Source organism: Natrix helvetica (genome assembly GCF_964273705.1).
Source record: "Natrix helvetica genome assembly, chromosome: 9".
Lineage (NCBI taxonomy): Eukaryota > Metazoa > Chordata > Lepidosauria > Squamata > Natricidae > Natrix > Natrix helvetica.
Window position 1 is genome coordinate 11,277,986 of NC_138560.1, and position 26,581 is coordinate 11,304,566.

The 26,581-nt window shown below is 41.7% G+C and overlaps 1 protein-coding gene across 1 annotated transcript; it reads left to right on the forward strand.

The window, feature by feature from the left end:
• Window positions 1-254: 254 nt before the first annotated feature.
• MATN1 (matrilin 1) lies at window positions 255-17,842 on the forward strand (the record flags this gene model as incomplete). The annotated part of the gene is made up of 7 exons (XM_081961677.1): window positions 255-345; window positions 3,436-3,782; window positions 8,877-9,099; window positions 10,114-10,239; window positions 11,801-12,208; window positions 13,946-14,098; window positions 17,667-17,842. The coding sequence occupies 7 exons, from the start codon at window positions 255-257 to the stop codon at window positions 17,840-17,842; spliced, it is 1,524 nt and encodes a 507-aa protein (XP_081817803.1).
• Between the last annotated feature and the right edge of the window lie 8,739 nt (window positions 17,843-26,581).

Below are 26,581 nucleotides of genomic sequence, written 5' to 3' on the forward strand. Positions count from 1 at the left end.
CTCTTTTATAACCTCCCACTTCCTAGCTAAGCAATGAAGTCGTTGTGGAAATTTCAGGTACTGGAAAAGGCCTTGGGGACCTCTCCTTGTCAATTGCCATCCTTCCACGCATCCTTTTCCATCTCCTCCCTCCCCACTCCCCATCACTCCTGCATCTTAGAAGTTGGCCCCCTGCCTTCATGGGGGAAGGCCCCTTAATACCTCAAAACCACCACTGAGTCAACCCCACTTCGCTTCCATCCTAAGCAGCCATAATGATGCTCGTTTCTGCCTCCCTGTTCTTGCTCCTGCACCTTTTCCAGAACCAGGGTTCTTCTGCTGATGGGGTCCGTCCTCAGCGGAGAGGTGAGTCATGGAATGCCTTGGTTAGCTTTTGCAAAACTTTGCCAGGTTAGAGCGGCCACGCAGAAAGGAAAGCCAGAAAGAGGCAGCCATCTGAATTTTTGTGGCTTAAATATTTATATGATGGGTCCTTTCCCTTTTCCTATCACACTATAAAGCTTTCTTCCCAGCTGATGCTTTGGTCTTAATTTTGGATTCCTCACCTTGACAGTTTCCCCCATCATTCTGCTAAACAAATAATTCCCTCAACACTGTCAAACTATTCACTAAGGCTGCATTTCTATTACTATTAGTCTTCTCATTGTTCCTATCACCCATCTCTTCCCACTTATGACTGCAGGACTGTAACTTTTTTGCTTGTATCCTTATGATTTATATTGATTGTCTCCTGATTGCTTATTTGTACCCTATGACTATCATTAAGTGTTGTACCTTATGATTCTTGATGACTGTATCTTGTCTGTTTATGTACACCGAGAGCATTTGCACCAAAGACAAATTCCTTGTGTGTCCAATCACACTTGGCCAATAAAGAATTCTATTCTATTCTATTCTATTCTATTCTATTCTATTCTATTCTATTCTATTCTATTCTACTCTACTCTACTCTACTCTACTCTACTCTACTCTACTCTACTCTATTCTATTCTATTCTATTTCATTCCATTCTATTCTTATCACAAAGTGATAAGTCTCAGCGTACATGCAAACAACAGTTTACATACAAGCAACAAAATGATAAGATTTGAAGAAGGTCTCAAGGCAGATCAAGCTACAATGGATAAAAGGATTTCTTTACATAATGATGCGTTTAGTTCTCTTTTCTACAAATGCAGAAGAAAATCATAATCTAAAAGATCTATCAATGGCTATTAGGCGCAGCAGTTATTTCTCTCTCGACCCTCTTTCTAGCATGTTTTCAGGGTTATTGTATTCATCAGTTACAGCCCTGAATATTTTCCAGCTCTTGAGCTTGCAATCTCAAATTCTGCATCCACAAGAGACAGAGATGGAAAGAAAAGAAGAAGCAAGGCAAAATTCAGACACTGACGGTTAAAATTATAGTTTTTGTTCTGTCTCGCTGAACCGAAAACAGCAGTCAGTTCAGTGACAGTTGGAGGAAAAGCAAATGGAGACGTTTTTTCAGAAGACATAATGGAATTACTTTGACTCTCACACTTTTCTTGCTTCTTAAGATCAAATTTTATTTTGACCTTGAAGTTAGCTATTCTACTACACTCCTTTGGCAGAAGATTTCAGGCAGTTACTGTATTTGCTTACAATCTCTAGGGATCACAGAATGGAGCAAATACGTGTGATGGGTAATAAAAATATTTTACTGCAATGTAAAGACATGATGGATTTGTCAATATTTCAACATTTCCTCTGGTTTGCAAGAGGATTCAATATAAAATCTCTTGATATACATATGTACCACACACACACACACACACACACACACGCACATGTGTGTGTGTGTGTGTGTGTGTGTGTGTGTGTCATTTATGTAATAGAACTGCGTTTGACATATTTAGTTTTCTACATCTTTTTGCTGCATGGTTTTTGGTTAAAGGCTCATTTCTTGTGAGATGGGTGGCTCTATAATTTTGATAGATAAATAAATAACTAATCACTGGACCAAAATAGTCCCCACCCATCAGCCCATCCTTGACTGTTTCGGGCTGCTGGGTGTAAATTTCTGGGAAATTTGGAGAATGGTGTGAAAGAGGCAAAAATACAATCTTGTTTTTTCTTTTTCTCTGCAAGCCACCAATGTCAGGACAAAGACTGTGTCATTATTTCCTTTACTATAATGACTGCAGATCAGACCTGAAGGCAAATCAGAACAAAGCCAGAGCCTCCATCGTTCATGTAAATCCCAGAAAAGTAATCCCATTTAACATTTCAAGTCCTATTAGACTGAAATGCTCCCAGTTAAGCCCAAAAACCTTCAACCCGCCCTCAAACATGGTCAAGGATTTATTCATTATTGAGTGTGTGGAACGCTGAATATTCAAAGAGGATTGAAATATATACCCCAGTGGTTTTGTTATTTTGGAGGGAATATAGTCCTAAAGAAAAAACACATGGTTATTGGCATCATCTGACATACCATAAGTCTGGTGCCAACAGACCATCATTAGAAAAATGGGAAGGGGAAATTAAGTCAAGTTGAGGGCTTATATATTTCTTCCCTATTTAGGGTAGGGTGAGAATCTTGGATAGTTTGGGATAAAACCACCTCTTGTTCTGCCAACAGCTCCATGTTCTCACACCACATTTTAAGATGTTTCAGTGTCTGAATTTCCCACAATTGACCAAATCAGCAATAGAGACATGATGATGATGATGATGATGATGATGATGATGATGATGAGAAACAACTGCTGGGATTTGTCTCTCCAAGAGAATTCCAGTACTAACTTCACAGAAGAAAATACAACCTATGGAATAGTCTATACTAGAGATCATTGTAGCATAAAAGAAGTAATCATTGGGAAAAAGTAGTTTTCATAGGGAAAACTTTCATAGGGAAAAAGATCATAAGGATGAATGTCTATGGAGATTCTCAATCAACCAGGTCATGGTTTAACAGATTTAACAGATTAATAGAGTTGGAAGGGACCTTGTTAGGTCATCTAATCCAACTCCCCACCCAAGCAGGAGACCCTACACATTTCTGACAGATGGATGTCCAGTCTCTTCTTGAAAGCTTCCAGTGATGAAACTCCCACAACTTCTGAAGGCAACTTCTGTTCCAATGGTTGATTGCTCTCACTCTCACATTGGTTGTCCTAAAGGTGCTTTTTCAAAAGGCAACTGGACTTTCTTGTTTTGTTTTGTTTTCTTTGAAAGTGTTTCTGAAGAAGTGAAGAAACTTCTTGGGTGAGAAACGAAACGTTTTCAAAGGAAAAATAAAACCCAAGGAAGTCTAGTTGCCTTTTGGAAAAAGCACCTTTGGAATGATCATAAGGTTGGAATTCTATCGCCATTTAGTTGAGAGGAAGTCCAAATGAACTCAAATGGGACCTATGTCTGAGTTGTCATATTTTTAATTTTTGAAAGAAAAAGCTATTCCCTTCTTCCAAATAGGTGCCCAGTGCAGGACAAGACCTACAGATCTGGTGTTCATTGTGGACAGCTCCCGAAGTGTGCGCCCCAATGAATTTGACAAAGTCAAGATTTTTGTGTCTCAGGTCATTGAGGCACTTGATGTAGGTCCTAATACAACACGGGTTGGAGTCATCAACTATGCCAGTGCTGTCAAGAATGAATTGTCCCTAAGAACGCATCAAACAAAGACCAGCCTGTTACAAGCTGTTCGCAAGATCGAGCCTCTCTCCACTGGGACCATGACAGGCCTGGCTATACAGTTTGCCATCAACAGAGCATTCAGTGAAGGGGAAGGAGCCAGGGTGAGATCCCCAGAGATCAACAAGGTGAGATTGTCAAGGAGCTTGGTTTTATTTTCTTCTTGCTTTGTTTTGTGGCAATCATTCCATGAACTTAGTTCGCCCTGTCTCTCTTGTTTGCAACCTGTGTTTTCAGAAGCATTGGTGGTCCTCAAAATTATGTACCTTTTGTAGGCGCTTAGATGATTTTTTAAAAAATGGTTAAAGTCTAATGAGATTTGGCATAGCTGTTGGAAATCTAATAGTTTGAATAACACCACTTGAACATCATTGGCATTGACAAATTCACCATCAATCAATTGCAAAAGGCAGCTTTGTCAGAAGAGTTTGGATGTAAAGTCTTAATGTAATGGATGTAAACTCTTAATGTATAACTTAATGGTGTTCCAGAAATCATCACAGGATGTTGTGATGATTTCTGGAACCCCATTAAACACCCACTTCTGCCTATCCCAGGTCCTTGGGAAGGACTCAATAGGCAGACAAAAATGCCAAATCCAGTTTGAATATCTGAGCAAAGAACCATAATAATGTCTCATGTTGTCATATAAGATTTGAACCATTTAACTGCAGGCAAATGGGAAGTGTGGAAACTTAATGCTTCTGACATTCCTCCCAGCAACTAACTGTGGTTTCCAAAGGACATATTCTCCCATCCTAGGGGCCTCATCTTCTCTCAGCAAGTTAATGAGATACTTGTTTTTCCACTGTTATTAGCTACTAGGAAAAATGGGTAGAGCTCCCAGTTTTATGTGCACCACATCTAACAAGCTTTGGAAGGCCATTTGAGGCCTGCAGACCTGCAGTTGATCACTAACACCCAAAAGGAATATAAGTTTTGAACAAACCATCCCTTTTATTTGTCATGTTTAATTTCATAACATTCTTCTCTTCACCCAATTGCTGTTCTGCTTCTCAATTACCTAACTGGCACTTAGGCACAACTCAGGGTAACAACCGTTTGATGAAATGTCTCCTCATAAAGTCCTTCAGGAGATACAAAGATTACCATCTTCTTCCATATGTTCCTTCCCATTTGTCTTGGTCATTTTCTGAGGCACCACTTCAGATTCCCTGACCTCATAGAACTAGTGACAGAGCCAAAAAGCCAGGTATGGGGCTGCTGAGGGATCGCCTGGGTTTGGGAGAACCCATAGCTAATGTTATGGCCAATTCGGAGATCCCCCAAATCCCACCCCACCCTGCCCCTCCCACCTCTCCCCGCCTCTCCCAGAAGACTCCATGTGGCCTGTTTTAGATGCAAGGTAAGTGCAGAGCCCATGTTGAGGCTCGGGAAGGGGGGGGGAAATGGGCCTCCTAGAAGTTCTAGAAGTCCAGAAATGGGCCTGTTTCCAGGCTCTGGAGGGCCTCTGGAGGGCCTCTGGAGCCCGGGAGGAGGCAGTTTTCACCCTCCCAGAGGCTTGAGGAATGCCTCTGGAACCTGGGGAATGTGAAAATGGGCCCCTGCCATGGTGCAAGAGGCCGACTAGGACACACCCACCATGGCCACGCCCACCATGGGCACACCCACCCAGTAACTGGGCAGAGAACTCGTTGCTGAAATTTTTGAATCCCACCCCTGCATAAAGCCTACATTTGCAGAATTGATGCACCTCAGCTTTGTGGGACGGGGTCAACATATTTATCAAGCCATGATGCTCTACTGGTTAAGGCTATAAAAATGTGGTTCTTTAAAAAACAGAGTTGGGTGAAAGTGAGGAGCTCTTGAGGGCATTTAGGTTTTCCTCATAAATGCCCTTTTCTATGAGCATTTTATTCTTGGAGGGATTTAAAATTAGCTAAATATAGTTGACTTCACCACCTCGAATTTCACTCACAGGTGGGCTAGAAGCTAAATATATACCAGTTGCTAAAGTCAGATATTCTTTGGGGGGAGACATAAGTCAATGAGAAAAAAAAATCTATCTTGTGGGAAAGAGCTTGAAATACTAAATTAAAAGTTCCTTTCCTTAACATTTTCACAAAGATACCTGTTATTGCTAGTGTTTTTGTTGTTATGACTATTTCTGCTGCAAGGGGGAAAAAGTTACCTCAAACAGAAGGCCCTTTCAACTTTATTAAAAGAACCTGATGGATCATGAAGACCTTTGGCCTGAAGGACAGAAATGGTAGACCATAATTTAGCTGGCATCTCATTGTTTTTAAACCAAACCAAGTTTCAATTTCTTTCACAAGCTGAAAAGAACAATTCTGCTTGTTCTCTTTTTCTCATAAAAGAACAGTTTGTGCAACATGATCTATGCATTCTGTTTCCAAATATTGATTCATGTCAAGTCAATGTACACGGGGGACTGGATGACTACAGATGTTCATTCCACACTTGTAAGAAACGTTTGTACATAAAGTTGTATGTGTGAAGTCTTTTTATAGTGTTTGACCATGAATGCCTAAACATGGAAGCTGATTATCGCAGTTCCCATCTGTCTTTATTCTATGTGTGGAGATCAAGACTAAATATTTATTTATCTGGGACAGACACTCTTTTCTTTTGTTTGGATAATCATAGTTTATTTAGGTTCTAGTTTTTAAATCTTTTATTTCTAATGAAGTAATTCTTTTCATTTGGGATCAAGATTCAGAAACTCTGGTCTGTTTCTTCTTCTTGTGCCATATCCATCATTGGATGCTGGCGATCATGTTGGCAATCCTATTTTTATCAATAGCCACACAAAAACGTGTTGTTGAGTTTTGTCCAAACCAGTCCTTAGGTTCTGAAGCCGTGATGGTCTACTTCTTCCTGGACCTTGTTTGCCTTCAATCTTTCCCTGGGGAATTAAGTGAAGGATGCCGTATTTTTCTGGGTGTCACATCACACGTCCAAAATATTCTCACTTTTGCTTTTTGGTGGTTTTGATGATTTCCCTTGGCTTTCCTAGGCGGTTTATCCCCTCCTCATTTCTGATTTTGTCAACCCAACTTATATTCAATAGCTGTCTGTAAATCCACTTTTCAGATGCTTCTAGTCTCTTCAAGTGGCTTTCTGTCAGAGACCAACTCTCCACTCCGTAGAGCAGGATAGAAAACATGTAGCATCTGACAAGCCTGATTTTGAATCTGATCTGTTTAGAATGAGCAAATCACTCAAAATCTGATCCTTTGCTTTGGCCCTCCAGGTTAGGCTGGTTCAGAATCTTCTTACTTTTTTTAAAAAAAATAGATGGCTAGGAATTTTCATTTGTTTTTCTCAACCTATGGCATGACCAAGAAATCTGTTCCCACTTCTTTGATCTCCTGCTTATTCACAGCAGTGGAAGTTGCTTCCTAGGGAGATTTCTTTCTCTGCAACACTTCTTGCAGAGAAATAAATGAATTGCTGAAGGCACAAAGGGTTTGTTAGTGAAGCTACGAGGTTGCAAATATCACACAGTCTTGGTTTCTTAAAATAAAAGGGAGGTATAAGAGATTTTACAGCTCCACCTATTGCTGAAATTGACATGTTACACCATGGAACACACCAGTCTAATTTGGTTTGTGTAAATGGTGTTTGCATAACAATCCAGTTAAGACCGAGTTTTATGTAGACCTTTCATTTCTCAATTTCTTTATTTATTTCAAGAAACGCAATTCATTGACACCAATGCACAATGAACTTAAAAGGAGTCTGTGTGGGCTTCCAAAGTTAATATTACACCAAAAGAATTAGTGCAATGGTATGTGGGAAGGTTTTGTTTTTGAAGGTTTGAAGGCTATGGTTTTCCCAGTTGTAATGTATGGCTCTAATAGTTGGACCATAAGGAAGGCTGAGCGACAAAGAATGGAGGCCTTTGAATTCTGATGCTGGAGAAGACCCCTGCGCATCCCTTGGACTGCAAGGCGATCCAACCGGTCAGTCCTAGAGGAGATGAACCCTGACTGCTCTTTAGAAGGCCAGATTCTGAAGATGAAACTCAAAGACTTTGGCCACCTAATGAGAAGGAAGGACTCACTGGAGAAGAGCCTAATGCTGGGAAAGATTGAGGGCAAAAGAAGAACGGGACGGCAGAGAATGAGGTGGCTGCATGGAGTCACTGAATCAGTCGGCGTGAGCTTAAATAGATTCCAGAGGATGGTAAAGGAGAGGAAGGCCTGGAGGACTGTTGTCCATGGGGTCGCGATGGGTCGGATGGGTGGAGCCTCCCACCGCCACTGCTACTGGTTTGCCCAGACCAGGGAGAACTGGCAGAATGCCACATCTGTGGCAACCCTACGAGTAGCGGACACTTAAAAATTTGCAGAAGAGGCATAGAGTATGCAGAATGGGTGGGTGGGGATGGGTGTCAGGTCTGCCTATGGCCTTTTAGAGTCACATGACAAATGGTTATATAAGGGGGGGGGTCAACAGCATGATTGATGCCCTACCTCTTTTTTTATATATGAATCCCTCCTCACCTTTCGCAGGCATTGGTATCTATACAAGAGGATAATTTATTTACTTTCTTGCTGTGACCTTCCTTTTAGGAAACAATCCTTTAATTGGGGGATTCAGATATCTAGATGAAATTTATCCAGCTGAAAATGAAAATGTTTAAAGGCAGAAAGTAATTTTAAGATGAGGAATAATTGTAACTGATTCTGACCAGAAAAATTAGGGGTCTTCTAGAGAAAAAAACCTACTCTGTTACATTTCAAGTTCTCTTTTCTTTTCTTTCTTTCTTTCTTTCTTTCTTTCTTTCTTTCTTTCTTTCTTTCTTTCTTTCTTTCTTTCTTTCACGTTTTCTTTTTTCTATTTCTTTTTCCTTCCTTCCTTCCTTCGTTCCTTTCCTTCCTTTCTTCCCTCTCTCCCTCCCTCCCCCCCCCCACTTCATTCAAATATATGCCTCTCCCGCCTGCAATCTTGCAGCACTGCTTTGTATTATTGTTCATCACTTTTAAGGCCCAGATACAGTCTCTCCTTTTACGATGTACTCTGGGGGGCTCTTCCTTGTGCCGAAGTGCCTTTTAATAAAGGAGCAAGAGATTATTACAATATCTAGGGAATAGGATACTTTGTTTTTATTTGTGGTTGAGACAGTGGAATATTAATCTCACTTGGTATGATAAACACCATCAGGGAAAGGTAAACATCATCTCCCATCCCAGTTGGGAAAGAAATCAATGAAGTCTTCATCCTCTCATTCCCAGGTGGCCATCGTAGTGACCGACGGTCACCCCCAGGATGGGGTGAAAGATGTATCAGCCAGGGCAAGAGCTCTTGGGATCGAAATCTTTGCCATTGGCGTGGGCCGTGTCGACATGAATACGTTGCGACAGATAGCCAGCCAGCCCCTGGATGACCATGTGGACTATGTTGAAAGTTATAGTGTCATTGCGAAGCTGAGTAAAAAGTTTCAGGAAGCTTTCTGCGGTAAGTCCGAAACATTCCCGAAGGAAACACCTACGAGAAATTGTCCTTTCCCAACTACAAGATGTTCCTGGGTATTTCTTTGTTAAAAATAAGCATCTGATTAGAAATAACTAGGAAGCAAAGAGAATTCAGACGGGGCATTTTATAAGTAGCTTAGTTTATAGCAAACTGGTGGCCTGCAGGCAGGATATGTCACACCAGGGGTGGTATCCCCTTACTTTACCTACCGGTTCGCAAATGTGAGCGTGCGCCCATCCATACATGTGCTCAGCCTTCCGTGCATGCGCCTTGATCACGTGTGTGGCTTGCATGCATGCACGTGGCTTGAAAATGCCACTAAATAGGACAGCATAGAGCTGGGGCGTGTAGGCAGGCCCACCTGCGATTTCCATTCCTCTTTCGGGTGAACCGGTCCGAACCGGCTGAATACCACCTCTGTGTTACAGGCAGGCCATGCCCACCCTGAAGGGAAAAAAATGTCACGATACATCATGTGGCGGCAACATGAGTTTGACACCCGTGTTCTAGGTGATCTACTCAAGACAAATGATACTGTAGTAAAATATTTTGATCAAAGAAAAGAATAGAAGTACTTTTGTTTCCCCATGGAGACCACTTCTGAGCTTTCTGCTTGAAGTGGAAAAGAATGAAACTTTGGTTTTGGGTTTTACCGATTGGATTAATAGATCTTAATAGAAATGGCTTGTTCGTATTATCATGAAAAAACAAAGAGGTGTGATTTGATATGAATGCCTTATTTTACTGCAAAAGAGAGAGTTGGAAGTCAATGTTTCTTTTTCTTTCCTTCTTATCCTTCCTCACTTCTCTTCCTTCTCTTCTTCCCCACCATTTTCCTATTTATTTTTGTACCGGTATTTTGTATCGTCTTTTAACTCAATAAAAACGTTAAACCCAAAAAGAAGAAAGGATACTGTAAGCTAAAGTCAAACCTGCTTGTTTATTGTGTTTATTACTTTACTACTTTATAGTTGTGATTACTTTACTACTTTACAGTTGTGTCAGATTTGTGTGCCACCGGAGACCATGATTGCCAGCAGATTTGTGTCAGTACAGGAGCCTCGTACGCCTGTGCTTGTGAAGTGGGCTTCACACTTAACAATGATGGGAAGACCTGCAGTGGTAAATAGGTTTTGTTTAAAACTTTGTCAAGGGAGCCAAAGTTGATTAGAAGTCATGGAAATGCGTGCCCAATTCACAATGTGTGAAATACCTCATTCTCTTGAGGATAAACTGCCATTCTGTAAAACAGCCAAAGAGAACAAAGAACACGCTTTCAGACAAGAATCTTAGTTTCTGACTTTCTCTTGTCTAGTGCAGGGGTCCGCAAACCCAGTCCGTGGACTAGCACTGGTCTGCGGCATTCCAGAAATTGGTCCGCACAACAGCAATAGCACTCAGACTTATACACAAAAGCATCATAGTGCTTTTACAGCCCTCGCTCAGCAGTTTACAGAGTCAGCCTATCGCCCCCAACAATCTGGGTCCTCATTTTACCCACCTCGGAAGGACGGAAGGCTGAGTCAACCTTGAGCCTGGTGATATTTGAACTGTCAAATGGCAGGCAGCCAGCAGTCAGCAGAAGCAGCCTGCAGTACTACACTCTAACCACTGCACCACCATGGCTCACAAATAAGCAAAGCCCCATCCTCAGGGAGTACATGAAACTAAGCCCCCGCTGGTCTACAGAAAACCTCTCTCCATGGAACCAGTCTCTGGTGCCCAGAAGGTTGGGGACCACTGGTCTAGTATGTAGCTCAGGAGTTTATTACTGTATATCAGGAGTGGGTTCCACCTGCTGCTGGTTTGCTCAGGACCGCACTGCGTGTGCACTTGATGCACATTTTGCAGTACTAAAAAAATGCTTCTGCATATGCACAGAAGCCAAAAACAAGATGGCGGCGCCTACGGTGCCACCGAGAGAACCAGTTCAGGGGTGTGGCAGACCTGGTTAGCTGCCGGTTCCAGCGACCCAGGCTGCCAAGTTACTACCATGTTTCCCCGAAAATAAGACAGGGTCTTATTTTCTTTTGACCCACAAAATATGGCTTGGGCCTTATTATCAGGGGAGGGTTTATTGTTTTGGGGTTGCTCTATGGTTGTACGCTCTGCCGGCAGCAACCCCCCTGTTCAGCTGGGCACAGCGCCACTCACCAACCTAGCGGTATCCCGAAGGTGCCATGCAACGTGATCACCTTTGCCTCACCCCGGTTCCTGCGGCTTGGAACCTTTGTGATACCGCTAGATTGGTGAGCAGTGCTCTGCTTGGCCGGAGGTGGGGGGTTGTCCAGGGGGCTTATTTGCGGGGGAGGGCTTTTATTTTTGCCCACCAGAAAAATGTGGCATGGCCTTATTATCAGGACATGTCATATTTTCGGGGAAACACGGTACATATTTGGCCGAACTGGTCTGAACTGGTAGGAACCCACCTCTGCTGTATACTATGGTGTATAGCAGAATAACCCGTTCTTGAAAATAGGGGGCCAAAGCAGAAATTATAATGCTTGAACATAACGACTTATTTTACTTCTTGTAGTGAGGACACACCTCTCTAAACGCACTGACCTGGCTGATTAAAATCAGTTTTTAAAGAAGTGTCGCTATCTAAATGGAAGAAGTGTTTCTCCCCCCCCCCTCCCAGTCGCGGCTTTCTTCCCGTTTTCTGTTTTTCACTTTCCTACAGTATGCAATGGAGGAGCTGCCACAGACCTCGTCTTTCTGATAGACGGGTCGAAGAGCGTGAGGCCCGAGAACTTTGAATTGGTGAAGAGATTCATTAACCAGATTGTGGATTCTCTGGAGGTCTCCGATAAAAAGACTCAGGTGGGCTTGGTCCAGTACTCTAGCTCAGTCAAGCAGGAGTTCCCACTGGGGCAATACAAGAACAAGAAGGATATCAAAACAGCAGTGAGAAAGATGACATATATGGAAAGGGGCACCATGACTGGCCAAGCTTTGAAATACCTCGTCGACAATTCCTTCGCCATCTCTAGTGGAGCAAGGCCTGGTGTCCCCAAGGTGGCCATTGTATTTACTGATGGACGCTCCCAAGATTACATCAATGATGCAGCCAAGAAAGCTAAAGAATTAGGTAAGCATTGGGAAATTAGGACCGTAGATGAGAGGCCAGTGTTAACTTTTATGTTATTCTCTTTGCAGGAAACGTTTTTCTTTTGAGGAGAGGCCGCCTGTCAGGCCTGTAGTTATGTTTTTTTTAGGATCTTTGGCCTGCCACACTTTCTTATAATTTTCTATGCTGTTTCAATAGTGTAGTAGTTGGGAGGGGGGAATAGAAAGGAGTGGATTGTGGAATGTATGTTGACATTCATTTATAGAAGCCAAGGTCATCTTTTGTCTCCGCACCTCGACACCTGACCGGAACCAGAGGGGTGTAGATGCCAGCGTGGAAGATGATGATTGGAACATGTGATGGATTTGTGGGTGTGGGGATAGATCATGAACTTTCAACTGGGTGGAATTCCAGGATGCAAATCAGAGTTGGATTTCCATAGAGGTGCTAACTTGCCTGTAGAATAAATTGGACCTTTAAGGATGTTTTGCCTTGGACAATGATTTATTTCTGCATGGTATTTAGAACCCTAACAGCCAGTTAAGTTTATTGCTTAATCTCATACATTGATAAACATGGTGCTTTGAGGGGTCCTGGATGCTCTCTGAGCTTGGTTGTTTGTGACACTGATGAGGTTCTCTAGTTTGGGTAATGAAACATCTGCAAGAAAACAACCAAGCTCAAGAGAGTACAAAGGACCCCTCATTTCAATCCTGAGCTGCAAATATTCTCCTTGTTCTGACCTAGGCTTCCCCCAAAAGTACAAAGCAGATTCTTGGTCCTGATAAAACCCCCTTTTATTAAATGAATGTGAATTCCTCTCATTCACATTCAGCAAAGGCCTGGTAAATACTCTTTCAAAGGTGAATTTATGACCACAGACCTTATCTAGCTTGGAAAGCTGCCATGGGAATATTTTCCAAACGCAGTGCTGTGCAAGGAAAGACTTGGCACAGAGTCTTTGAGATTCACAGACAGATCTTCACACTCCTGAAACGAATGAATGAACGAGTGAATGAACGAATTGTTTCCTGCAAAAGCCCACTCCTCTTTCACTCCTCTTTCATTTCCTATGGGAGGGGCCATTCACTGTCCACATGTGGCTTTACTCCCAAGTCGCCCATGATTTCTTAGCTGTTCTTTTCTTCTGGCAGCTCTGCGCATGCGTGCATTGGGAATAGGCTCCAACGGTTCCTCTGCCTCAAAGCTGTGTAGCTCCGAAGGCATCTGAGAACTTCCAGACAGTCTTGGCCCCATTTCTGCCTCTCACGCAGAGCCCTCGTCCAAGCTTTCCCCAGCCTCCAGGACTGGCCCATGTTCCTCCTCAACCTCCTCACTGTCTGACTCTGCTGCCAGCTCCGCTGGGTGCTGGAAGGCCACAACATTCCTTTATTGGTACATTGTATTATATCAATGAGGATGATATTTCTACAGGAATACATTCCCCTTTCTCTTCTGGGGTTGATCATCCCTCTCTTTTCTGTTGCATCCAACTCACGCAACTATGATTTCATAATGTTTACAAAGCTAGATGTGAACTTGACAAAGCCAGGGGATACATAACAAAGTAATTTGCCTGATGCAATACCTGAAAATCACTGTGAGAAGATAAGGTGACAGCCCCTGGAGAGGAACCGTCCAGATGAAAGCCTTTTATTTATAATGCCTCCATGTTTTCCAGGATTTTGATCAATGATGCTTTTATTGTGCTTTCATGAACAGGGCAAGACGCAGATGATTAGATCTTGTTTGTTTCAGGATACAAGATGTTTGCTGTCGGGGTGGGCAATGCCATTGAAGATGAACTCAAGGCAATTGCCTCGGAGCCAGTGGCAGAGCATTACTTCTATACAGCTGATTTCCGAACCATCAATCAAATTGGAAGGAAGCTGCAGACTAAAATATGTGTTGGTAGGTGAAATTGCACAATAGGGCATTCCTAGTGCAACACTGTGACCTTTTGTTTTGACAAATACTGCGGTTCCTCCAAAATATGACCTACCCTGAAAGTAAGCCCTAGCTTGATTTTTACACATGCACCCAATATAAGCCCTCGCACACTTCAGGAAAGGCCTCTGACGGTGAAACGGAAGCCAGGGGGCACCACATACATCAATTGGGAGCTAGTTTCTTGGCTGTAGAGTTCTTTCCTGAAGGCCTCTGAGGGCGAAACAAAGCCAAGGGGTGCCACTCGTGTCAATCTGGAGGTTGTTTCTTGGCTGCAAAGAGCCCTTTCCTGAAGGGCTCTGATGACAAAATGGAGGCCAGGGGTGACACACACAATTAGCAGCAAGCGGCTGCAGAAGAAGTGGGATGGCAGTGGGCTCCTGCTGGGCAGGGCTGTCAGTGCCACCACCATTGCAAGGTGAGTCAGTGGAAGACATCCCCCCAAAATAAGACCTGGTGCCTTTTTGGGTGGCATAAAAAATATAAGTCTAGGTCTTATTTTCAGGGAAACACGGTAGTTGCCGATACTGTTTGTATACCAAGCAAGGTAATGACTATAGAGATTCTCATTCATCCAGGCGATGATTGTCCAAAAAGTTCTTTTTCAAAAGGCAACTGGACTTTGATCTTCCTTGAAGACATTTCACTTCTCATGTAAGTTCTGAAGAAGCTTCTTGGATGAGAAGCGAGATTTCTTCAAGGAAAAGCAACCTTGGGGAAAAAAACACACCTTTGGGGTGACTAAGTTAATGATTCTTCTGCTATTTTGTCTTGATTTTTCTAGGAATCATTATGCTCATGATAATATCTTCTGGCATTGTTGATACCAATGGTCTCCACAAGTTTCTAAATTATTACCTTCAGGGATCATGTCTCCTGTATGTCCTTCATCACCTGATGAGTGGCTATTACAGAGAGTGTTTCTTCATGGTGACCCTTCATTGTGGGATACCCATCCCAAACTGGTTCACATTATGTTTATTGTATTGTTAACACCTCATTCCTTGGGGACCCATCTATGCATTAAGATCTTCAGAGCAGAGGCTTCCTGCTGCTTCCACAATTATATAATCCTCAATGGGCTGGTAGCACCATATCCTACTGAGTATCATATGTGTACAATCTCTCATGGTGCCTGCATGAATAACTACAGCCAATGCCTTTGCTCTATCAACAATTGAGGGTGGGTGGGTAAGGAGTTAGAAACCCAGAAGCTTTATCTATATTTGAGGAAGCAGTCTTCAGTGCTTATCATCCCCTCCTGCCATCAAGGTGAGCTTTATCCCATTCTTAAAATGACAAATGTCAAGTCGACACAAAGCTGGTCCTACCATTATGTAAAATTAAGCACTGACTTCCAGCAAAGGGAAGACAATCTTCTAGAGGACATAGCCAGAAGTGGTATTCAGTCAGTTCGGATTGGTTTGGGTGAACCGGTTGCAGAAATTTTGAGTAGTTCGGAGAACCGGCAAATGCCACCTCTGGTTAGGCCTGCCCTCCCACTCCTGTTGTTCCCTGTTCTATATTCCTTTTTTTAAAGCTCAGCTGATTCACATGGCAGAGAGGATTGATGTGCCTCATCTGAGCCAAAAAACAGCTCAGCTCACCAGCGCTGACATCGCAAAGCGCTCTCTCATAGAACCGGTAGGAAGAGATTTTGAATCCCACCACTGGACATAGCAACTCATGTCATGCAGCCTGTTTATTATTTTTCAAACCTGTTTCCCCTCAAGGAAGGCAGAGAACACGGTCACCATCAACGGGGAAGTAAGATTGAATTGCTAAACTGGTGACCTCCTCCACGAAGGTGACGTTGGTGGAGAGTCTCGTCCCTTGTTGTGTCTCACATTTCAAAGGGCTTCAGTCCGACCCTGAACAGATGGTAGAAAGAACCAATCCCTTCAAGGGTTACTTGAAAGCTATTATTTGAAACGCTCAGTTAACCTTCTTGAGGATGGTCCAGAAATCAGTTGAATGCTCAAAGAGCTCAATTCATTTTCGTAGCAAGGATTAGCCTCTCCAGGCATCTTGAGTTAGATGCATACCCAATGCTTAGGATCAGTCTCTTTCTGTGAAATGATGTGTTTGGATTTTTTTATTTTGTCTAAGTAGGGGCTAGAACATGGCAAACACATTTCCAAAAGTGAGTGCTGCAACTGGCTTTCTCAACCCATTGAAGATCCGCTTGTAAATATACCAGGTGAATTCAATGTGTCGAAGACAGGGGTTGAGAATGTTTAACGAAATAACAGAATGACAGAGTTGGGAGGGACTTTGGAGGTCATCTAGTCCACCCCCCCTGCTCAAGCAGGCAACCCTATACCATTTCAGACAAATGACTGTCCACTCTCTTTTAAAAATGTCTATTTATTTATTTATTTTTCAGGATTTATAGACCGCCCCCTCTCCCCGAAGGGACTCGGGGCGGTGTACAGGCGTCTCATTAAAACAAATACAGAAGATAAATATCCTATACCCTTAAAAATGAATTAAACCTAATACAGCTGTACAGAAAAGTAAAAATTAAAAGCAACTAAAAGCATACCCCTAAAAAACTTAAAAATGCAGGCTTGAGGGACTAAAATTGGGAATTAGGCCAGGCTGGCTAAATTGAACAGGTGGGTTTTTAGCTTCTTACGGAAGGAGCGGAGGTCAGTGGTAGTCCTGATATCCGGGGGGAGGTCATTCCAGAGGGTCGGGCCCATCACAGAGAAGGCCCTACTCCTGGGCGTCGCCCGCTGGCATTGCCTAGCAGACGGCACCAGGAGGAGTCCCTCTCTGTGAGAGCGAATCGGCCGAAGGGATGTATGGAGCATCTACAACTTCTGGAGGCATGCCACTGATTAATTGTCCTAACTGTCAGGAAATCTCTCCTTAGTTCTAGGTTGGGTCTTCCTTTGATTCATTACCATCCATTGCTTCTTGTCCTACTTTCAGGTGTTTTGGGGAATAGGTTGACCCTCTCTTCTTTGTGGTAACCCCTCAAATGTTGCTATCACTGCTATCATGTCTCCCGTAGTCTTTCTTTTGATTAAACCAGACTTCCTTTTCATTGTTTTAAAAAGGGTTTAAGGATAAATGTTAGTATGAGAAATCTCTGGAAGTCAATTTTTTCTCTCCTTCCATTCTTAAACACACACGCACCCCTTCCGCCAACATTTCTTCCAAATGATCGAAAATCGTTCTTCTGAAATTTAGTTTTCAAATGGTGGCATCTCAGCAGTACAATGTAGGGCTCTTGGAAAGAAAATTGGTTTGAATAGGCTTCTTGGTCTTATTGCACTTTTACTTTTGAAGAAATAAAACACACAAATGGTACTACTGAGAATTAGTTATTGCTGAATTTCACTGATGCAACGTTGCAATCTCAGGGCCAAAAATAGAGTGCTCTGAAACTGTTTGCAGTCTACAATCACAGATTGCCGACCTGAGGGCTACGCAAAATATGTCCCGTAAGCTTTCATCATTTCATAATATTCAAGACCTTCTTCCGATATTTTATTTCCTGAACCATTTTGTCTTGTCTCTTTAGAGGAAGATCCATGTGAATGTGAAGCTGTTGTCAAATTCCAGAGAAAGGTAGACAATCTCATAAAGGCATTGACCCGAAAACATATCCTTTGGGGGCCACTTGGAATAGAGTGTGTTAGGGCATCTTTGAGGCTTGAGGTGATTATGGAAAGCACAAACCTGATTTACACCAAGTGATGCACTTGGCCACCATGCTTGAGATTTGAAGAGGAGGATATTTATGGTTCTTCCTAAACAATGAAAAATGAGTGATTGCTGCATGTGTTGTTTAGGATTATTTTATGTAGCTACTGTTCTTATTTCAAAACTAACTCTCTACTCACAATGCATAGAATATTCCTGATATCTCCTGCTGTGATGTAGCAATAGACGATAGTAGATAGATAGATAGATAGATAGATAGATAGATAGATAGATAGACAGACAGACAGACCTAAAAATAGATATAGATAGATGATAGATAGAGATATGGATGGATGGACAGATAGGAAGATATATATATATATATATATATATATATATATATATATATATGTATATGTATATGTATATGTATATGTATATGTATATGTATATGTATATGTATATGTATATGTATATGTATATGTATATGTATATGTATATGTATATGTATATGTATATGTATATGTATATGTATATGTATATGTATATGTATATGTATATGTATATGCATATGCATATGCATATGCATATGCATGTAGATAATAGATGAGCAATAGGTAGGTAGGTAGGTAGGTAGGTAGGTAGGTAGGTAGGTAGATAGATAGATAGATAGATAGATAGATAGATAGATAGATAGGCAGACAGACAGACATAAAGATGATAGAGATGGATGGAGGTAAGTAGATAGATAGATGGAGATAAATAGAGAGAAAGAGAGAGATTGAGATGGATAAATAAATTAGATAGATAGACAGATGATAGATGATAGATAGATAGATATAGATAGCTGATAGAGATAGCTAGATAATAGATAGATCATAGATAAGTAGATAGATAGACAGAGACATAAAGATGATACAGATGGATGGATAGGTAAGTAGATAGAGAAAGAGAGAGAGAGATTGAAATATTTCAATTTCAATTTCAATTTATTTGTGCTTCTAGACCGCCCCCTCTCCCAGAAGGGACTCGGGGCGGTGGATGAATGGATAGATAGATGATAGATAGATGATAGATAGAGATAGATAGATACATAGATAAACAGAAAGACAGACAATAGATGATAGATAGGTAGATAGATAGATAGATAGATAGGTAGATAGATAGATAGCTGATAGAGATAGATACATAGATAGATGATAGATAGATAAGTAGATAGATAGACAGAGACATAAGATGATAGAGATGGATGGATAGGTAAGTAGATAGAGAGAAAGAGATTGAGATATGGATAGATGGATAGATGGATGGATGGATGGATGGATGGATGGATAGATAGAGGTAGATATAAGGGTGGTGGTGGTATGGGGTGGGAAAAATGATACTGGAGAACAGGGAGGTCAGAAAGGCAGAAAGATGCTATACTCATCCCTTTCTATTTTTGCTTAAGTGACTTCTACTCTTGTCAGCCATTAGAACCTTGAACAAATCATTCTTAAAATAATGTGACTTTAAGCAGAAATTGAATAATCATCCCTGGATTATATTCAGGGATATTTAAAATCTCTGGGCTCAGAAGCAGAAACTTGGTGGTGATGGGGATACAACTGAGAAAAAACCTTTTCTGGAGAGCTGCTATTTCTGTTTTGCTTGGAATGGGGTTTCCCAACGTGAGCATTTTTTTAAGATGGGTGGCCTTCAACTCCCTTGCTGGCTGATGAATTCTGGGAGTTGAAGTCCGCCCATCTTAAAATTGCTGAGGTTGATTCATACCTGTATCCAACAACTTATTTCCATGGTTTTTATTTAGTCCATCTCATTGAATTGAAACTCCTGAAAATATGTTCATCTTTCTATGCTTGTTATTCCTTAAGTCTTGCTCACTGGAAGCTGTATCAAAAAAGCTGGCCATTCTAGAAAACAAGATCTCTGTTTAAAAAGTTGGATCCTGTGGCTTCTTCCCAACTTAAAATGAATGTACCAGAAGACTCTTGCGGATGGATATGTCTCTCTCATGGAATCCAAAGTTCAACTAACTTGGAAGTGTCTTTGGGAAATGAAAAAGTTGAATCTTTAGCATGTAAACCATAGCAAAATGTTCTTGTTTATTGAATGTCACTAAACTTTCCTTACCTCACAGAATATGCGTGCATTAATTTACCTGGATAATTGTTTTAACCAAACCTTAATATATACACTTATTATATTTTAATGCATCGTTTTGCAAGTTCTGTGGATGCTAATTGGGATGTTTTGTATTTTTGGGGTGGTGGTTGTTTGCTTATTTTTATTTTAAGGAACAAAATTTGATTTATGTGGTTTTGAATATTACGGGTTTTTTTTCTTTTAAAATGGTAAATATCTATGAATTACCTGCAAGTAGATGAAAGAATTATATCAAACTTGTTCGGATATGTTAGAATACGATGCATCTGCTATATATCTGAAAAAGGAAGATGAGTTTTGATATCTAATATTAATAACAACAACAACAATAATAAGGTTACCTTAACAGTTACCTTAACAGTTCCTAGGTCCTTGGTTAGGACTCGAGCTGCTGAGCTACTAACCAGCCCCAAAGGCTGTGAATCTCACAAAAGATTTAATAATAATAATAATAATAATAATAATAATAATAATAATAATAATACTGACTTTTCTGCTCCTAGCAGCATAACCTCTGATATTAAAAGTTTTCTATAGTGAATTCATCTATGAATGTAATGACAATGATAGCTATTATGATGCTATTATTAGCTTCTAGATAGATAGATAACTTATAATGTACCAAAGTGTTGGAATTCATTGTTGGAACATATTTCTATGCAACAACCACAGTAGTACTCAGCCAGTAGATGGCAGTGTTTACAAGTTTGTATCTCTATGCTCTTTTGTTCTAAGTAGTTTTCTGTTATTTGTTACAGTAAGAGTTGAGCAGTAAGGCACATGGTGACTGTTCTCTTTATTTGCTCTATGTGGTGCTTTATATAAACAGAATTTCTAACACAAGGATATTCATAGGGTGTAATCAAAAGTCAAGACATTAGCCATTGTGGTGTGATCAAAGCTCCATTCTTTTTATGTGTGATACACATGAAATACGGTGTACCTTCAATTATATGGCTGGGCCATTATCTTGACTTTCTTTTGACGAAAACCTGCAGACATTCCTGAATGTTATTATTGACTACATGCTAGATGAATATGATCTCTATTTAGATGGTACCATATCTACAGACCTGTCTACGTCCACCCAGAGATATGCCCATCCTGTTGGCTTTAGAAGATTAAAAACCAAGTTCCGAGCTATGCTATCTATCTTGCATCTGTTTATCACCACCCTTTCCAGTGTGTGAGAACATGGTTGACCTTGACTTCAGTTTTTTTTTCTTTCAAAGCGTTTGTATCAAAATATTTACACTTGAGGATACATAAATGGTCTTTGCAGAAATATCATGCTAAACGAACATTGTTTTGTGTGGGCAATAAAAATAAAAATCACTGAAGACCTTTTGGCTTATGCTGATTGTCTCTCTTTTCTTCATATCCTAATCTTATTTTTCTGATTAGAAAATTAAAAGTATTCCAAATAAAGGAATGTCAAAAAGATAAAAGGTCAGGCTTGATTGGGTGAAAATTTTCAGGGAGTCATCAGCTTTTGTGCATTCCCAAAATGGTGGTGCAGTAGTTAAATGCACTTTTCCCAAAGTCTAGAGCAAGGATGGCAAAATCATTTGGCACTGAGTGCCCAGACCGGAAAGTGCATGCATGCGTGTGCACTGGAGTGCTGGAAACCCAAAGACCAACTGGCTGGTGCACGCGTGCCTGTTGTTTTGGCCATTTTCAGGTGGTTTTGGGGCTGTTTTTGGCTGCGTTTGGGGCAATTTTCAGGCCATTTCTAGCTATTTTGCATATTGCCTCCTCTATCTATCTATATGTATGTATGGTGTTTTTTACCTTGACTGTACACCGCCCCGAGTCCCTTGGGGAGAGGGAGCGGTTTATAAATTTAAATAAAGTTAAAGTTAAAGTTAAAGTATTTTCTGGCCATTTTCCAGCTGTTTTCCAGGCCAAAAATGGCCAGAAAATGGCCCAAGAATGGCCCAGAAAAGTCCTTTTTCAGCCATACCTGTATGAGAATGTTGTTGAAAGTACCTGGAAGCTACAGCTGATCTAGAATGGGACTTGGCTGCACTGATTACCAGATGGCTACTGGATGCTAATCAAGGTGCTGGATATCATTTTGTTGATGTAGGATCTGAATGTCTCCAGGATCACCTTCTGCTAATTTGTTTTTCCCAGCCAATGAGAGTTGGAGGGAGGGCTCTTTCAGGACTCTTCACTTAGATATTGCTACCTTCTCTGCCTAGAAAGAGAGCAGAGAAGAGCAACAAAGATGACTAAAACATATGGATGGATGGCAACCGACTAAAACTCAACCCTTCCAAGACGGAGTGGCTGTGGCTTCCGGCCCCCCGGTTCAACCAGGTGCTTCCATCTCTGGCCATTGGGGGCGTGCAACTAGCCCCCATGGAACAGGTGCGCAATTTGGGCGTCCTCCTAGATGCCCGGCTGTCCATGGATGACCATGTAACAGCCGTGGCAAGGGGGGCGTTCCATCAGGTCCGCCTGATGCGCCAATTGCGCCCCTTATTGGACCGGGATGCCCTACGCACAGTCACCCATGCGCTAGTGACGTCTCGCCTGGACTACTGCAATGCTCTCTACATGGGGCTTCCCTTGAGATGCACTCGGAGACTACAGTTGGTCCAGAATGCGGCCGCGCGGGTGATTATGGGGAGGTCTAGATACTCCCCTGTAACACCTCTCCTGCGTGAGCTGCACTGGCTTCCTGTGGTCTACCGAGTGCGTTTCAAGGTTTTGATTATGATCTTTAAAGCGCTTCATGGCATAGGACCTAGTTACAGATCGCATCCTGCCCCACACATCCCTACGACCAATTCGCTCACACAGAGAGGGACTTCTCCGGGTGCCGTCCACCAAACAGTGTCGGGGGGCGACATCCAGGAGCAGAGCCTTCTCTGTGATGGGCCCAGCCCTGTGGAATGACCTCCCCCGTGACATCAGGATTATTTCCGATCTCCGCTCCTTCCGTGTACAGTTGAAGACCCACCTCTTTCAATTATCCGGCCTGGCTCAACCGTAATTTTTTCATATTCCTCCTGACTGTCTTTTTTAAATTTTAAATTTTTATTGTATATTGGGTTTTTATTAAACGGGGCATGTTAATGGTTTTAATTTGTCTAAATGTTTTAATCTATTACCTCCTCCGTGCATGTATGTCTGTGTATATATGTATGTTTATATATGTCTTAGTGTACGCCGCCCCGAGTCCTGCCCGGAAAGGGAGCGGCTAATAAATCCAAACTTATTATTATATAAAGAACGGTTGCTGGAACTGGGTATGTCTAGTCTGATGAAACGAAGGACTAGGGGAGACATGATAGCAGTGTTCCAATATCTCAGGGGCTGCCACAAAGAAGAGGGAGTCGAGCTATTCTCCAAATCATCTGAAGGCAGGACAAGAAGCAATGGGTGGGAACTAATCAAGGAGAGAAGTAACCTAGAACTAAGGAGAAATTTCCTGAAAGAACAATTAATCAGTGGACCAGCTTGCCTCCAGAAGTTGTGAATTCTCCAAGACTGGAAGTTTTTAAGACGATATTGTATAACCATTTGTCTAAAATGGTGTAGAGTTTCCTGCCTAAGCAGGGAGTTGGACTACAAGACCTCCAAGGTCCCTTCAAACTCTGTTATTCTATTCTATTCTATTCTATTCTATTCTATTCTATTCTATTCTATTCTATTCTATTCTATTCTATATTCTATTCTATATTCTATTCTATATTCTATTCTATATTCTATTCTATATTCTATTCTATATTCTATTCTACTCTACTCTACTCTACTCTACTCTATTTCTACTCACCTCAGAGGTGGACCTTTCATTTGTTGTCTTGCCTTCATTGAAATACTTTCCCTCAGAAATCAAGAGGATAGCTAGCCAGGCCAGGCCACCATTGAGTTTGGCCTATCTGCCTTTGTTTCTCCTTCCATAATGTCCATTATCTTTTACCATTATATCCAGTTTTGCATGCAAGAAACATATCATCCAATCCCAGCCAGCATTCTGCTGACATAGAAAAAAATAAAATGCAACTTACTCTACAAGACCACCAAGATTAGGTTTGAAAATAATTCTCCCCAAGAGCATTAACATAACAAGCAAATGCAGATGACTTTTATAAAAAGCTTTGCAAACCACTTTTCTCCTCAACCAATATCCCCTGCTTCACACTAACCACTAGATGGTACTCTTGGAATGAAAATCAAGCTGGTGCTACTTATCCCACCTGCAGTTTTGATAAACAGGCTTCCATCTCCTCTTTCTTTTTTGCTAGATTTATAATGAGTTTTTTTTTCCCTGACATTGATCATAATTGAGAATAATACCATGTCGCCTTCTGTGATTTGGGGGTGAATCAGTTAAGGTTTGTGTGTGTGTGTGTGTGTGTGTGTGTGTGTGTGTGTGTGCAACTGAACCTCCTTTTTCTGTTTCTTGCATCTTTCAACATGTTGTTTCCTTGCTCTGCTGAACGAAAAATGTCCCAGTTGCACTGAGTCAGAGCAAAGCACGTGAGAGCTTCAAGAACCCTGCAAGCAACTTATTGATTCTCATTTGATATGCTCCATCTGAGGTTCAGGGAGCATTCCTTCTTGGTTTCTTGCAGCCCTCGTGACTCCCAAATGTGCAGGGACAGTGGCCCTTGATTTCTGGCAATCTCTGGTTGATGCTTACTCTTGTTTTAGGAAGAGGTTTCATTTCTCTTTCAATCTCTGTCCAAGAAAGCCCCAGGGCTCAACTGCATCTTACACATATGTGCATATAAAATCCAGCTTCAGTCGCTTGTTATTTATCAGTTTTGAATAGTATTAAACTGGGTGGGCGTGGCCTAATCAGGCTACTGCACCATGGCAGGGGTGGGGGAGGGCACAAAGCACTTGCTTAGAGTTACATCACTTGAGGAGGGTTGGACTTAGTTCCCTTGTGGCTACGTTGGGATTCTAGGCTGATATCTCTTTTCACTCCTCCCCCAGGTTCTGCCATTCCTTCTCCTACGTCAAGGGAAATTGGATGGCAGAGAAACAGAGAAGATGACGGAGAATGTATTTGAGAAAGGTACAATTCAAGGTCTTTTAAAAAAGATAAAGAGATATAGCTAAAGGGGTGGGCTTCAAAAATTGCAGCAACGGATTCGCTGCCCTGTTCCTAACTTAACAACTGCAGTTGTTAATTCACTTAACAACTGTGGCAAGAAAGGTCGTAAAAATCAATTAGGAACTGTCTCACTTAGCAAGCAGAAATGTTTAGTTGAATTGCGGTCCTAAGTCAAGGACTACCTATACAGATCTTCATTCAGATGATGTCTTGTTTCTCCATTCCCTTCTTTTCCTCCTGACAGTTTGAAATCTTCTTTTAGCTTCTGACATCATTTTAATGTTGGCTCTAGACCCTAAATGGAAGAAGAGCCCACGGAAGATGCAATGGATGCCTTAGGCTCATTTCTAATTTTCATCCTGTTTGTGGTGAAGCTAGGAAGTATTTGCTTTGCCAGTCAATGTTCTATTTACATTTCCCCCCACCCAGGGTGCTTCTTTAGTCTGTATCCATCACTGTCTTTGCCATGTATGGATATTTGTTAAAACCAAGCCTGCTGAGAGCTATTTTAGTATGTTTGTTTGGCTCAGGGTAGCTCAGGTTGAGCAAATATAACCAGACACACGAGGAAATTGTTTGAGGCCCCTGGTAGCAATCTCCCTATCTGAGCCACCAATTTGTAGGCAGGCCCAGGGAGCGGCAGGCAATGCTATCGTATTCATGTCTTGTTATGAGCGATCACGATGAAAGAACATGCTGCTGAGAATACGGCAGTTGCACATGAAAAGATGCACAATCACATTTGCAAGCAGCAAAACGCTTTGCGCATTGCAAGCAGCAAAGCTCTGAGCTTTGATTTAATGACTGCCAGTCCAGAAGAAGACAGGAAGCGATGAGAACAAGGTGAGTATGGATGCCTGGGTCGATTGAGAGCAAAAATGAAGGAAGATTTCTTTCAAAGCATTTGTACAAAAATATTTATACTTGAGGATACATAAATGGAAGGACTGCTTAGCAAAATCCCGTCTTGAGGGCAGAGAGATCCAGTTGTGGGGTTCAAATAATTTTAACAACCGGTCCTCTGCCCTAATGACCAGCTGGGTAGGCGGGGCTCGGTGGTCATGTGAGCGTGGCCAGTTCAACATCACTCACGTCAATGGGTGCTTTGCCTTAGCTGTTACAATGCTTACAAAAACTGCCACTCTGGGTTAACCAGAATGTTTCCTTCCTGCCTTCCTTACAGGATGAGCCTTGTAAAGTGGAAAAACAACAACATGAGATTTCTTCCAACAACCGGTTCTCCGAACTGCTTAGAAAATTAATAACCAGTTCCCCTGATATGGTGAAAACTGGCTGAATCCCACCACTGGAAATATCCCTCTATGGCTGTCTTCCATATTTGTTTTTAAAGTCTTGTGGATTTGATCAGCAGCTGACTTTATCTGACTTCAGATACTAAGTAGGGCTGTGTCTAGTTTGTTATTGGAGGGGATATTATCAGGGAATTCCAATGTCGACGTTCCGAGTAATGTACCATCGAAAGCAGAACTCCGAGGCAGGTAGATTCCTCAAAGAACATGTATCAGGGTTCTGACGGATGCCCTAATTAAATA